Source organism: Schistocerca nitens, chromosome 8 (assembly GCF_023898315.1).
Source record: "Schistocerca nitens isolate TAMUIC-IGC-003100 chromosome 8, iqSchNite1.1, whole genome shotgun sequence".
NCBI classification, from domain to species: Eukaryota; Metazoa; Arthropoda; class Insecta; order Orthoptera; family Acrididae; genus Schistocerca; species Schistocerca nitens.
Window position 1 is genome coordinate 419,595,897 of NC_064621.1, and position 15,458 is coordinate 419,611,354.

The 15,458-nt window shown below is 44.8% G+C and overlaps 1 protein-coding gene across 1 annotated transcript in view; it reads right to left on the reverse strand.

The window, feature by feature from the left end:
* LOC126199591 (arrestin domain-containing protein 17-like) overlaps positions 1 to 15,458 on the reverse strand; it is a 189,911-nt gene that overhangs the window by 124,432 nt on the left and 50,021 nt on the right. Inside the window, exons 4-5 of the mRNA XM_049936517.1 lie at positions 13,957 to 14,050; positions 13,725 to 13,785 (exon numbers count right to left, since the gene is read on the reverse strand). Of these exons, the coding sequence (XP_049792474.1) occupies positions 13,725 to 13,785; positions 13,957 to 14,050 (155 nt within the window). The remainder of the gene's footprint in view (positions 1 to 13,724; positions 13,786 to 13,956; positions 14,051 to 15,458) is intronic.

The following is a 15,458-nucleotide window of genomic DNA, read 5'->3' on the forward strand; positions in this document are numbered from 1 at the left end:
GTGCACTCCTCCAGTGAGTTTCCCAGTCCAGACAATATGACGCTTTACGTATGATTTTGTGGCAGAAAGTTTTTGGAGCGTAGTTTGCACCTGTTTATGGATGGGAGCGATCCGTTGGTTTAATGAAAGGAAATTCCTTTCGAAAACAAGTTCGCTAAATATTATATCTTTCACAATGGCTGGTTTCTACAGAAGCTTTCTGTCATCATCTGATCTTCGGAAATTTAACGAACATACATAACAGTCATAGGACTGTTTCCACTATGTAACTGATATGTATGCACTTTAAATTTCTGAAGATGGGATGATGATAGCAAGCTTCCTTCGATATCAGGATCGTGTAATAAACAATATTTAGCGATCTTGGTTTCAGTAGGAATTTCTTTTCGTTAATTCTTGGAGTATTATAATGCGGGGTTTAAGTCATGGGCTCGCTGAGGGCCAACTGTTATTATACCGAGACTTAAAACGACGCACATTTTTGCCGCTAAACGATATAATTGGTGACGTAAGCGAGGGGGCATCCGGCCACCAGTCGTCGGTAAAATTGCCAAAACCCATATAACAATGCCGACCTTGTTGAGAAACAGGAACAGACAAGGAAGAGGAAGAAGAAGAAGAAAAAAAGGAAGAAGAAGAAACAGAAAGAAAAATAAACCCATATGCAGAAATACATAGAAAAGAAAAAAACTAAAAGACTATCCTGATGGAACAGGAGTATATCATAACTGAAGTAGAATGAGATTTTCACTCTGCAGCGGAGTGTGCGCTGACATGAAAATTCCTGGCAGATTAAAACTGTGTGCCGGACCGAGACTCGAACTCTGGACCTTTGCCTTTCGCGGGCAAGTGCTCTACCAACATTTTTTTTATATCTCATTTTGTTCGCTTTCGTTCGTTGCATCTGCTCGGGGCGGACGTCATAAGACATCCGTTTTAAGCTCGTTGTTGATCGATTAACTCAGTTTTTTTTATTACAGAGGGCTGCTAACCCTCTGACCGAACACGCTGAGCTACCGTGCTGGCTATTTCACAAGAGAGCTTCTGTAATGTTTGGAAGGTAGGAGACGAGGTACTGGCAGAAGTAAAGCTGTGTGGACAGGGTGTGAGTCGTGCTTGGGTAGCTCAGTTGATAGGGCACTTGCCCGCGAAAGGGAAAGGTCCCGAGTCCGAGTCTCGGTGCGGCACACAGTTTTAATCGGCCAGGAAGTTTCATAAGTGAGGTATGTTGCAACTGAGAATAGTCTATGTTAAAGATACTAGCTGATCAGCCAGGACATTATGACCACCGACCTATTATCTACATAAACCCGTCCAGGCGATAGCAGCGTCATTTGGCGAGGAATGATCGCTAGTCAGACACGCACGTTGCATGTGGTATCAGCGAGCGTGCTGTCCGTGTGTAGAATGGGGAAGGTTCAAATGTGTGTGAAATCTTATGGGACTTAACAGCTAAGGTCATCAGTCCCTAAGCTTACACACTACTTAACCTAAATTATCCTAAGGACAAACACACACACCAATGCCCGAGGGAGAACTCGAACCTCCGCCGGGACCAGCCAGACAGTTCATGACTGTAGCGCCTAGACCGCTCGGCTAATCCCGCACAGCCAATGGGGAAGGCGTGCGATCTATCTGAGTCTGACCGACGATTGAATGTGATGATCCGGAGGCTTGGCACGAGCATTTCGGAAACTGCATGACTTGTCGGATGTTCGAGGAGTGATATGGTGAGTATCTTATACACGTGGAAAAACCAAGGTAAAACCACGTCTAGACATCGTGAAGTTTGGTGGCCACCCTTCATTACAAATGTCGGACATAGTAGGCTGGACAGTCGGCAAACTATAAGGGAGCTAAAATCAGACTTTAATGCTTGACGGAGTAAAAGTGTGTCTGAACACGCAGTGGACCGAACACTCTAACAATGGCCCTCTGCAGCCGACAACCCGAGCAGATGCCAATGTTAACACCACGACATCGTCAACTACGACTGAAATGGTGAAGTGATCATCGCCACTGGATGTTGGCGCAGTGACAGAGCGTTACAGGGTCTGATGAATCTTGATACGTTCTTCATCGTCCCATAGCGAGGGCACGTATCCGTCGTCTTCCAGGGGAACAGCTCCTTGACACCCGTACTGCGGGATGGAGAAAAGCTCTCAGCATCTCCGTTATGGCCTGGTTAACATTCTCGTGGGCATCCAAGTGTCCAGTGGAGCTCGTGCAAGGCTCCATGACAGCCTAGGAGTATCGTACACTGGTTGCAGACTGCGTACACCCATTCATGTCGATCATGTTTCCCGACGGCAGTGGCATTTTCCAACAAGATACTGCGCCATGTCAAAAGGCCGGGAGTCTGGTATAGTGGTTCGAGGAACACACTGGCTAGTTCCAATTGATCTGCTGGCTTCCCAACTCGCCACACCTCAACCCGCTCAAACAAATTGGAATGTGATGGAACACGGTGCCAGAGCCCATTGCACGCTCCCCGGAATTTAAGGGAATTAGGTGATTTGTGTGTGCAGATGTGGTGCCAACTCCCTCCAGCGACCTACCTCATTGCTTGCATGCCTAAGCGATGCTGCTGTTATCCATGCCAAAGCGGGACATACCAGCTATTGGGCAAGTGGTCATAATGTTCTGGCTGATCAATGTAATACTTGGTAATGATTGTCTTTTAAGTTCTTCACCATCACTCATCCTCAGAAGGATGGATAGAGCCGTCAACCGCCGGAATCGCTGTTCGCCTAAGATATAAGACGCAAGCAGGGTGTAGTCAGCTCATTATCCGACAGTGACAGCTGCAGGCAGAGGGAACATGGTGTTCATACTATCGATTCCTAACGCTATGGTGGGCATTTGCGCAGTGGCTCCGAAAAAAAAAACTATGGTGGACCTTGCCGTTGGTGGGGAGGCTTGCGTGCCTCAGCGATACAGATGGCCGTACCGTAGGTGCAACCACAACGGAGGGGTATCTGTTGAGAGGCCAGACAAACATGTGGTTCCTGAAGAGGGGCAGCAGCCTTTACAGTAGTTGCAGGGGCAGCAGTCTGGATGATTGACTGATCTGGCCTTGTAACATTAACCAAAACGGCCTTGCTGTGCTGGTACTGCGAACGGCTCAAAGCAAGGGGAAACTACAGCCGTAATTTTTCCCGAGGACATGCAGCTTTACTGTATGATTAAATGATGATGGCGTCCTCTTGGGTAAAATATTCCGGAGGTAAAATAGTCCCCCATTCGGATCTCCGGGCGGGGACTACTCAAGAGGACGTCGTTATCAGGAGAACGAAAACTGGCGTTCTACGGATCGGAGCGTGGAATGCCAGATCACTTAATCGGGCAGGTAGGTTAGAAAATTTAAAAAGGGAAATGGATAGGTTAATGTTAGATATAGTGGAAATTAGTGAAATTCGGTGGCAGGAGGAACAAGACTTTTGGTCAGGTGATTACAGGGTTATAAATACAAAATCAAATAGGGGTAATGCAGGAGCAGGTTTAATAATGAATAAAAAAATAGGAGTGCGGGTTAGCTACTGCAAACGGCATAGTGAACGCATTATTGTGGCCAAGATAGACACAAAGCCCATGCCTACTACAGTAGTACAAGTTTATATGCCAACTAGCTCTGCAGATGATGAAGAAATTGATGAAATGTATGACGAGATAAAAGAAATTATTCAGGTAGTGAAGGGAGACGAAAATTTAATAGTCATGGGTGACTGGAATTCGTCAGTGGGAAAAGGGAGAGAAGGAAACATAGTAGATGAATACGGATTGGGGGGAAGAAATGAAAGAGGAAGCTGTCTGGTAGAATTTTGCACAGAGCATAACTTAATCATAGCTAACACTTGGTTCAAGAATCATAAAAGAAGATTGTGTACCTGGAAGAATCCTGGAGATACTAAAAGGTATCAGATAGATTATATAATGGTAAGACAGAGATTTAGGAACCAGGTTTTAAATTGTAAGACATTTCCAGGGGCAGATGTGGACTCTGACCACAATCTATTGGCTATCAATTGTAGATTAAAAATGAAGAGACTGCAGAAAGGTGGGAATTTAAGGAGATGGGACCTGGATAAACTGACTAAACCAGAGGTTGTACAGAGTTTCAGGGAGAGCATAAGGGAACAATTGACAGGAATGGGGAAAAGAAATTCAGTAGAAGAAGAATGGTTAGCTCTCAGGGATGAAGTAGTGAAAGCAGCAGACGATCAAGTAGGTAAAAAGACGAGGGCTAGTAGAAATCCTTGGGTAACAGAAGAAGTATTGAATTTAATTTATGAAAGGAGAAAATATAAAGACGCAGTAAATGAAGCAGGCAAAAAGGAATACAAACGTCTCAAAAAATGAGATCGACAGGAAGTGCAAAATGGCTAAGCAGGGATGGCTAGAGGACAAATGTAAGGATGTAGAGGCTTGTCTCACTAGGGGTAAGATAGATACTGCCTACAGGAAAATTAAAGAGACCTTTGGAGAGAAGAGAACCACTTGTATGAATATCAAGAGCTCAGATGGCAACCCAGTTCTAAGCAAAGAAGGGAAGGCAGAAAGGTGGAAGGAGTATATAGAGGGTTTATACAAGGGCGATGTACTTGAGGACAATATTATGGAAATGGAAGAGGATGTAGATGAAGACGAAATGGGAGATAAGATACTGCGTGAAGAGTTTGACAGAGCACTGAAAGACCTGAGTCGAAAGAAGGTCCCGGGAGTAGACAACATTCCATTAGAACTACTGATGGCCTTGGGAGAGCCAGTCATGACAAAACTCTACCATCTGGTGAGCAAGATGTATGAGACAGGTGAAATACCCTCAGACTTGAAGAAGAATATAATAATTCCAATCCCAAAGAAAGCAGGTGTTGACAGATGTGAAAATTACCGAACTATCAGTTTAATAAGTCACAGCTGCAAAATACTAACGCGAATTATTTACAGACGAATGGCAAAACTGGTAGAAGCGGACCTCGGGGAAGATCAGTTTGGATTCCGTAGAAATGTTGGAAGACGTGAGGCAATACTAACCTTACGACTTATCTTAGAAGAAAGGTTAAGAAAAGGCAAACATACGTTTCTAGTATTTGTAGACTCAGAGAAAGCTTTTGACAATGTTAACTGGAATACTCTCTTTCAAATTCTGAAGGTGGCAGGGGTAAAATACAGGGAGCGAAAGGCTATTTACAATTTGTACAGAAAGGGAAGCAGTGGTTGGGAAGGGTGTGAGACAGGGTTGTAGCCTCTCCCCAATGTTATTCAATCTGTATATTGAGCAAGCAGTAAAGGAAACAAAAATTCGGAGTAGGTATTAAAAAGTCCATGGGGAAGAAACAAAAACTTTGAGGTTCGCCGATGACATTGTAAATCTGTCAGAGAGAGCAAAGGACTTAGAAGAGCAGTTGAACGCAATGGACAGTGTCTTGAAAGGGTATATAAGATGAACATCAACAAAAGCAAAACGAGGATAATGGAATGTAGTCAAATTAAATCTGGTGATGCTGTGGGAATTAGATTAGGAAATGAGGCACTTAAAGTAGTAAAGGAGTTTTGCTATTTAGGGAGTAAAATAACTGATGATGGTCGAAGTAGAGAGGATATAAAATGTAGACTGGCAATGGCAAGGAAATCGTTTCTGAAGAAGAGAAATTTGTTAACATCGAGTATAGATTTAAGTGTCAGGAAGTCCTTTCTGAAATTATTTGTATGGAGTGTAGCCATGTATGGAAGTGAAACATGGACGATAACTAGTTTTGGCAAGAAGAGAATAGAAGCTTTCGAAATGTGGTGCTACAGAAGAATGCTGAAGATGAGGTGGGTAGATCACGTAACTAATGAAGAGGTATTGAATAGGATTGGGGAGAAGTTTGTGACACAACTTGACTAGAAGAAGGGATCGGTTGGTAGGACACGTTTTGAGGCATCAAGGGATCACAAATTTAGCATTGGAGGGCAGCGTGGAGGGTAAAAATCGTAGAGGGAGACCAAGAGATGAATACACTAAGCAGATTCAGAAGGATGTAGGTTGCAGTAGGTACTGGGAGATGAAGAAGCTTGCACAGGATAGAGTAGCATGGAGAGCTGCATCAAACCAGTCTCAGGACTGAAGACCACAACATGGTGAGGTACTACGCTTGTAAAATTCACCACAGAAATAAACTGTGTGTGGAATGGATGATGGCTGTTTACCGACAGTAGCATAACCAACAGTAAAGAGCCGTCAATCACACTAACTTAAACTAAAACGCCAAAGAAACTGGTATAGGCATGCGTATTCAAATACAAAGATGTGTAAACACGCAGGTCATGGCGCTGCGGTCGGCAACTCCTATACAAGACAAGTGTCTGGTGCAGTTGTTAGATTGTTTACTGCTGCTGAATCGGCAGGTTATCAAGATTTAAGGGAGTTTGAACATGGTGTTATAATCGGCGCACGAGCGATGGGACACAGCATCTTCGAGGTAGCGATGAAGTGGGGATTTTTCCGTACGACCATTTCACGAGTGTACTGTGAATATCAGGAATCCGGTAAAACATCAAATATCCGACATCGCTGCTGCCGGAAGACGATTGTGCATGATCGCGACCAATGACGACTGAAGAGAATCGTTCAATTGGTGACAGAAGTGCAACCCTTCCGTAAATTGCTGAAGATTTCAACGCTGGGCCATCAACAAGTGTCAGCGTGCGAACGATTCAACGAAACATCATCGATATGGGCTTTCGGAACCGACAGCCCACTCGTGTACCCTTGATGACTGCATAACACAAGGCTTTACGCCTGTCCTGGACTGTTGATGACTGGAAACCTATTGTCTGGTCAGACAAGTCTCGTTTCAAATTGTATTGAGAGGATGGACGTTTACGGGTATGGAGGCAACCTCATGAATCCGTCGACCCTGCATGTCAGCAGGGGACTGTTCGAGTTGGTGGAGGCTCTGTAATGGTGTGGGGCGTGTGCAGTTGGAGTGATATGGGACGCCTGATACTCTGACAAGTGCCACGTACTTAAGCATCCTGTCTGATCACCTGCATCCATTGATGTCCATTGTGCATTCAGACGGACTTGGGCAATTCTAGCAGGACAATGCGACAAGTCCAAAACTTCTACAGTGTGGCTCCAGGAACACCCTTCTGAGTTTAAACACTCCCGGTGGCCACCAAACTCCCCGGACATGAACATTATTGAGCATATCTGGAATGCCTTGCAACGTGCTGTTCAGAAGAGATCTCCGACTCCTCGTACTCTTGCGGATTTGTGGACATCCTTGCACGATTCATGGTGTCATTTCCCTACAGCACTATTTCAGACATTAGTCGAGTCCATGCCACGTCGTGTTGTGGCACTTCTTCGTGATCGCGAGGGTCGTACACGATGTTAGGCAGGTGTAGCAATTTCTTTGGCTCTTCAGTGTATGACAAAGTATGTTACGTAAGCCATTTTTTTGCAAGCTAATGAATTACGTTGAAGTAATTGTTTGTTATAAAAAAACTACAAAATGTTAATAGGGATTTTTATTTATTGCATTGTCGCGGCGGATACTTGGCGTAAGCAAATGGATATTCTGGGTGTGATACGTAGTTTTTCGGGCCGCTAGATCACATTTTGTCCGAGCGGACAGTCGTTCCCCGCTATATTGCTTGATAAGTTCTCAAAGAAAAGAGAATTCAGTTACCTATCAGTCAAAGGTACGGCAATTAATCGCCCAAAATGTGATAATAGTGAGAACAAGTCATAAATAAGAATTTTAACGTGTCTGAGAATCATTAATCTATGTTCAGAGGTCAATGCAAGTCGCGATTCAGCAGTTCTGTCTGTTTCTGATAGGAACAGGTAATGAGCTGCACAGACATTACGAAAATATATAATTGCAATTTAACTGGACTAGAGATCGAATGATTTGTGCCACTGTTCGATGTAAAACATTTTAAACGAACCTGAAACAAAAGTACTTCGGTAACATATTGTTGTTATGATGCCTAAGTAGCAAGTCTAGTTAATTTTGAACGTCGAATGCAAGATCAGTATAACGCAGAACTACACTTACGCTAGTACATGGGTTGTAACACTTTAAGATGTAACAATAGCTTGTACGAGATTCCATGGTCGATGCAAAAGTGAGAAATCAATAAGGAAACTAAATATTGTTTAAGATCTGGAATAGGAAATGAAGTGTTTCGAAAACTAACTCTCGCAATATCTCTCGCAGCCCTGTGGGTGTTGGTATCGTGCAAGGAAGCGCGTGATGGGCTGACCAGTTAGCCACTGTGCTCTACAGCTGGCACGACCGAGAGTCGACGAGAGTCGCGGGATCGATGCCCCGGAGGCCTGCGACCGAGATTGCCGGCGGCGAGCATCGGCCCAATTACATTCATTCGGCACGGGTCACGCGAAACCAGCGCGTCGCGGCGCCACGCGAACCGCAGTGTAGGAATCAGACCGCCTAATTAAGCGGAGTCAGTAAGGAGCCGCGGCCCCGCAGCCGATGGCTGCAGGTACGTTTCTGTAAGGCGACACAGCGCGTACGTAGCACAGATGGGAAACTGCTTTTGCACTGCTGTCACTAGTACGCAGCAGTGCCATCTGTTCGAAGCAGGAGCTTACAACCACTATTAGTCTTGTATACGCCCACATGCTTCGGGATGATCGTTCTCGGTCGTATGTTCTCCGCTACATGACACACTCGCGCTCAAAAGTGTTCATCAGGGACGAGAGTATTGGCAGCAGTGCACCAAGTGAGTGTGATAGGACTGCTCTCGTTCTCTATACACTGGCCGATAGCGTGAGCGGCAATCATCGTGTGCTCGCTGATGATGCTGTAGTAACCTACTGGCCTTTAAAATTGCTACACCAAGAAGAAATTCAGATGATAAACGGGTATTCATTGGACAAATATATTATACTAGAACTGACATGTGATTACATTTTCACGCAATTTGGGTGCATAGATCCTGAGAAATCAGTACCCAGAACAACCACCTCTGACCGTAATAACGGCCTTGATACGCCTGGGCATTGAGTCAAACAGAGCTTGGATGGCGTGTACAGATACAGCTGCCCATGCAGCTTCAACGCGATACCACAGTTCATCAAGAGTAGTGACTGGCGTATTATGACGAGCCAGTTGCTTGGCCACCATTGACCAGACGTTTTCAGTCGGTGAGAGATCTGGAGAATGTGCTGGCCAGGGCAGCAGTCGAACATTTTCTGTATCCAGAAAGGCCCGTACAGGACCTGCAACATGCGGTCGTGAATTATCCTGCTGAAATGTAGGGTTTCGCAGGGATCGAATGAAGGGTAGAGCCACGGGTCGTAACACATCTGAAATGTAACGTCCACTGTTCAAAGTGCCGTCAATGCGAACAAGAGGCGACCGAGACGTACAACCAATCGCACCCCATACCATCACGCTGGGTGATACGCCAGTATGGCGATGACGAATACACGCTTCCAATGTGCGTTCACCGCGATGTCGCCAAACACGGATGTGGCCATCACGATGCTGAAAACAGAACCTGGATTCTTCCGAAAAAATGACGTTTTGCCATTCGTGCACCCAGGTTCGTCGTTAAGTACACCATCGCAGACGCTCCTATCTGTGATGTAGCGTCAAGGGTAACCGCAGCCATGGTCTCCGAGCTGATAGTCCATGCTGCTGCGAACGTTGTCGAACTGTTCGTGCAGATGGTTGTTGTCTTGCAAACGTTCCCATCTGTTGACTCAGGGATCGAGACGTGGCTGCACGATCCGTTACAGCCATGCGGATAAGATGCCTGTCGACTGCTAGTGATACGAGGCCGTTGGAATCCAGAACGGCGTTCCGTATTACCCTCCTGAACCCACCGATTCTATACTCTGCTAACAGTCATTGGATCTCGACCAACGCGAGCAGCAATGTCGCGATACAATAAACCGCAATCACGAGAGGCTACAATTCGACCTTTATCAAAGTCGGAAACGTGATGGTACGCATTTCTCCTCCTTACACGAGGCATCACAACAACGTTTCACCAGGCAACGCCGGTCAACTGCTGTTTGTGTATGAGAAATCGGTCGGAAATTTTCCTCATGTCAGCACGTTGTAGGTGTCGCCACCACCGCCAACCTTGTGTGAATGCTCTGAAAAGCTAATCATTTGCATATCACAGCATCTTCTTCCTGTCGGTTAAATTTCGCGTCTGTAGCACGTCATCTTCGTGGTGTTGCAATTTTAATGGCCAGTAGTATATATGGGGAAATGTCGTCGTTGAGTGACTGAAGGACACAGGATGATTTAGACAGTATTTCTATTTGTATGGTGAATGGGTGCTTGCTCCAAATGTAGAAAAATCTTAACTTAGATGAGTAGGAAAAACACTACTATAATATTTGAATAGAGTATTGATGATGTATTGCTTGACATAGTCACGATGTTTAAGTACCTAGGCGTGATGTTGTAAAGTGATATGAAATGGAACGAGCACGCAAGTTCAGTAGTAGGGGAGACGAATGGTAGACCGGTTTATTGAGAGAATTTTAGGAACATGTAGCTCATCTACAAGGGAGATCACATGTAAAATACTACTGCGACAAATTCTTGAGTACAGCTCGAGTGTTTGGGATCCCCACAAGGTCGGATTAACCGAGGACTTTAAAGCAACACAGAAGCGTGCCACCTTTCACTGACAGGTTCGGTCAACACGCGCGTATTACGGAAATTTAAAGAAGAGATTTGCAGATGACTGCAGAAGAGTCTAATCCCACTAACGTCCTACATCTCGCGAAGGGAACGTGAAGGCAAGATATTAGAAATTAGGGCTTCTACGGAGGCATATGGACAGTAGTTTTTCCCTCGCTGTGTTTGCTAGTGGAACAGTAATTGGAATGATAGTAATGGTACAAAGTACTTCCCCGCATGCAGCGCTTGGTGGCTTGTAGAATATATTCAGGATGACCCAAAAGTCCGTTAACGTTTGAAAAGCACTAATTCATGGAAAATGTAAGCAGAGAGGTAAAATTGGACACGCACGCCTGAAATGACATGGGGTTTTATTCAAACCAAAAACGAGTGCAAGAACTGGCCAATAGATAGCGTTGTACAGCAACACTCCGACGGCCTATCAACACCCACAGCCAATATCATTTCATTGTGCAACGTTTGTTCGCTGTGTTCCAAGGCGACAGGGCCGCCGTTCACACAGTTCGCATCGTCCAGGACAGATTTTGTGAGCACGAAGATAAATTGTCACACGTCCCTTGCCATCGCAGTCACTGATCGCAATATTAGTGAGCCTTTATGGGCTAGTTTGGAGAGGAGGGTGCGTGATCGCTATACACTTCCATCGTCCTTAGCTTAATTTTCCACTGTTTTGCAAGAAGAATGGTATACGACTTCCTCGAAAACCATAGAGAACTTATATTTTTCCATTCCAAGACGACTGGAAGTTGTTTTGAATGACAATGGTTTTCCTTCAGCGTATTACAGATGGTAATGTCTTGTGTTTTTGCTGTTTCATTATGTTTGTCCAGCCACTGGACGTGTGTTATCTCTGCTTTATGCGAGAAGGTTTCTCACGCCATTGGATACAGCTACCCTTGTTGAAAGTCGATTGATGTCGATTACGCACGACGGGGTACTACCAAATTTTCTAAGACTCGTACGGTGGTACCTAAGACAAACGTTAATCGAATGCTGGATTTATTAAGAACCTGCAGTAGCATGCCCTCTCCGTGCACGTGACCTTAATCCCTCAGATCTCTAGCTTTGGACATATACTAGGCACCCATTTCAAATGGTAACAACGTTTTAGGAACATCCCATAGAGGTGATCAGACTGGAGGGCAGCCTGGTATTTTCGCACGAGGTCGTCATCCTTTGAGTGTAAGAATGAGCAGCAACCACTTTGAACACTTTTTGTAGTGTCAACGGATCTACATCTACATGATTACTCTGTTATTCACAATAAAGTGCCTGGCAGAGGGTTCAATGAACCAGATTCAAGCTGTCTCTCTACCGTTCCATCTGCAAACAATCTAATAGGGCTCCTCAGACGGTCTCTTATGTCGTTAATGTAGATCAGGAACAATGGAGGGCCTATGATACTTCCTTGGGGAACGCCGGATATTACTTCTGTTTTACTCGATGACTTTCCGTCTATTACTACGAACTGTGACCTTTCTGACAGGAAATCACGAATCCAGTCGCACAACTGACACGCAGTTTGGTTAGAAGACGCTTGTGAGGAACGGTGTCGAAACCCTTCTGGAAATCTAAAAATATGGAATCAATTTAACATCCCCTGTAGATAGCACTTATTACTTCATGAGTATAAAGGGCTAGTTGTATTGTACAGTTCTGAGTGGATGAGACTCTTAATGTTAAAGTTTATTAAAAGTATCAAGAACCGAATAATACTCACTGTCTGTCTTTTTATTAAACAAGTGATGTCGTCATGCAATTTTGAGACTGAAAGTTTTGATACCCTTGTTCTTTCTCGAGAAGGGCCCATGCTGCTACTTCTACAACTGTGTTCTTTTTTCCTCAGTACCCCCAATCACACTGTCTCCCATGTTTTCTCGGCCTTGATCGATTAATTCTGTGCTTATGGATCGATATTTCGACGACCGACGCAATCGTCTTCCTGAATTTTGACGAGCTGTCTTTATACATATTCGCTGCGTGAACTCAAAACAGACTGTAGAGTTGGAAAATGTAAATTTCGTGAGACTAGGGCCTCCCGTCGGGTAGACCGTTCGCCTGGTGTAAGTCTTTCGATTTGACGCCACTTCGGCGACTTGCGCATCGATGGGAATGAAATGATGATGATTAGGACAACACAACACCCAGTCCCTGAGCGGAGAAAATCTACGACCCAGCCGGGAATCGAACCCGGGCCCTTAGGATTGGCGCTCTGTCGTGCTGACCACTTTTTTTTCTTCATTTTGTTCGGTATTGTTCGTAACGTTTCGTCTAGGTGGACGTCACAAGACGTCGGTTCAAGTTGATCGTTGATTCCTTTACTCAGTTTTTTTTTTTATTTTTTATTACAGAGGGCGAGCAGCCCTCTGACCGAAAACGCTGAGCTACCGTTCCGGCGCCACTCAGCTACCGGAGGCGGACACTGTAGAGTTTATTGTATCATTTATTTACACATATTATAAAGTCCCCCGTCGCGTTTTTCTGTATGTATATGAAGGCAAATCTCAAGGATTACTACAGGGATTTTGATATGGTTATCAAACTTATCACTAAACAGATAGACGAGTCACATGAAGGGAGTTTCAAAAATACCAAAACAAGAAATAAAAAGTCTGTGAACAGGGACTCTAAAATGCGTACCTTAAGAGCTAAGAGCACTTTTTATCTTAGTTACACGTCTCTTCTGTTGAACAAGGGCTTATACGTCTTAAGGTATGCTTTTTAGAGTTAATGTTTATTGAACTTTTTTCTTTTTTAATTAAGGGGTCTGTCCCAAAGTTTGTAAAAGTATTTTTATAACACCCTTTACAATTTATTATCGCTACGCCAGACAAGTTGTCCGGCGATGCGAAGCAGGGACGTGTCGCTAGTTATGATGTACTTCAGACTCAGGTTGCAGTTCTGGCAGCGAGTACTCATTATTAGGCAGCTCGCAGCAAGAAGATGGTAGAAGAAGCACATCATTAATCCAGAATCGGTTTTGCACACCTGTAGAATAAGGATCAGGCCAGGAAAGCGGCAGGCGGCTGTGATTGCACTCACTGCTGTACTTGTGGCCGAAGACGTAGAACTTGTGCTCGAAGTATTTCTCGCTGGAGCGGAACTTGTGGGGGGCGGCGACTGCGGCGGCGGTGGCTGCGGCGGCGGCGGCGCCGGAGGCGGCCACGCGGTGCCTCGGGTAGGTGGCGCGGTGCTGCGGCGTCCGCGCCGGCGGCGGCCCGGGGGCGGAGGCGGGGGCGGCGCCGGGGGCTGCCGGGGGCGGCGCCGGCTGGACCCAGTCGTCGGCGCGGCAGCCCGGGCACAGCTCGCTCGTCACGTCGGCCACCCCGGGGCTGCTGGAAGGACGCCACACCCTGACGACCAGGTGACTGCGGTACGCACAGTGTTCGCAAAACTCTGTGCTTTGCTCATCATGAGTTCACCTCTAATGTAGACAAGCACATTATCGGTGACTGGTTGTCGACCCCAGTGCACCTCCAACAGGTACTGAAAATGTGCCTCCAACAGGTACTGAAAATGTGCCGTACAAACTGTTGCATAGAAAAACTATATATTCGCTTTATTTTCAAATTAATGGCAAACTGGTGTATATGAAGATGTTTTCTTTTTGTTTCTACGATCGATTTAGAAGCTCTGATGTCTTCATAATCGCCGGCCGTTGAAGCCGTGCGGTTCTAGGTGCTTCAGTCCGGAACCGCGCTGCTGCTACGGTCGCAGGTTCGAATCCTGCCTCGGGCATGGATTTGTGTGATTTCCTTAGGTTAGTTAGGTTTAAGTAGTTCTAAGTCTAGGGGACTGATGACCTCAGATGTTAAGTCCCATAGTGCTTAGAGCCATTTGAACCATTTTGTCTTCATAATCAGGCATATATCGTTACAATCAAATTTCTCCGCACTCGCGATGAATATGTTTATATTCTTGTAGAATTAGTAAAGAGACAATCAGTAGCAAATTGGAAGATTTATTAGAACACCTTTCCCATGTCTCCAGTGTTTATAAAAAGGTCTTCTTCAGGAAGAAACAAAGACAATCTAGGCAAATTAATAGTACCGCGTTACGATTGCAAAAACAAAACTTATTCAGACTCACTGGATTACATGTTGAGGCAGAGGTACGTTAAAATATAGCCGAAAGGCATCGGTCAAATAAAGATGAAATTTTATATTTGACTGACGCCTCCATCACAACATGTAATCCAGTAAGTCTGAGTAAGTTTTGTTTTAAGAAATCGTTATTATAAATGCAACTGATTGGCTGTTTACTATTTCTACAAGAAGATTTCATTATACGATTGCTGCTCCAGCCATGTACAAATTTTTAAAATTTATTTATCTACTTAATCGCTATTGTCACGGCATGTGCCTGATATTGAAGACATCAAAGCTTCGAAATCACTCGTAATAAATGAACAGAATCAAACACAGCTGTTGGAATTAATTTCAGAATAAAGAGAGTAAACAGTTATTCTTCGCAACAATAGTATGCCAGTATCTCTTCAGCAAAGCAGAAGATGAAAACCCTACATATTATGACTGAAGAGGATAATTATAAAGCTACTACCTCCCATTTATTTTTATGGAAAGTACAACAGACTCACAAAGCACAATAACACAGATAAACAGAGCGAAAGTTTAGCTACATACTATCATTTTTCCACGTAGTCACCGTCAGTCGTTACGAAATTTTCCAAACGACGAACAAGAAACTCCATGCCATGCCCTTAGAAACCTGAACAAGACCAGCCACTGTGTTACAGGTTGCCGTATTTGCAAATGG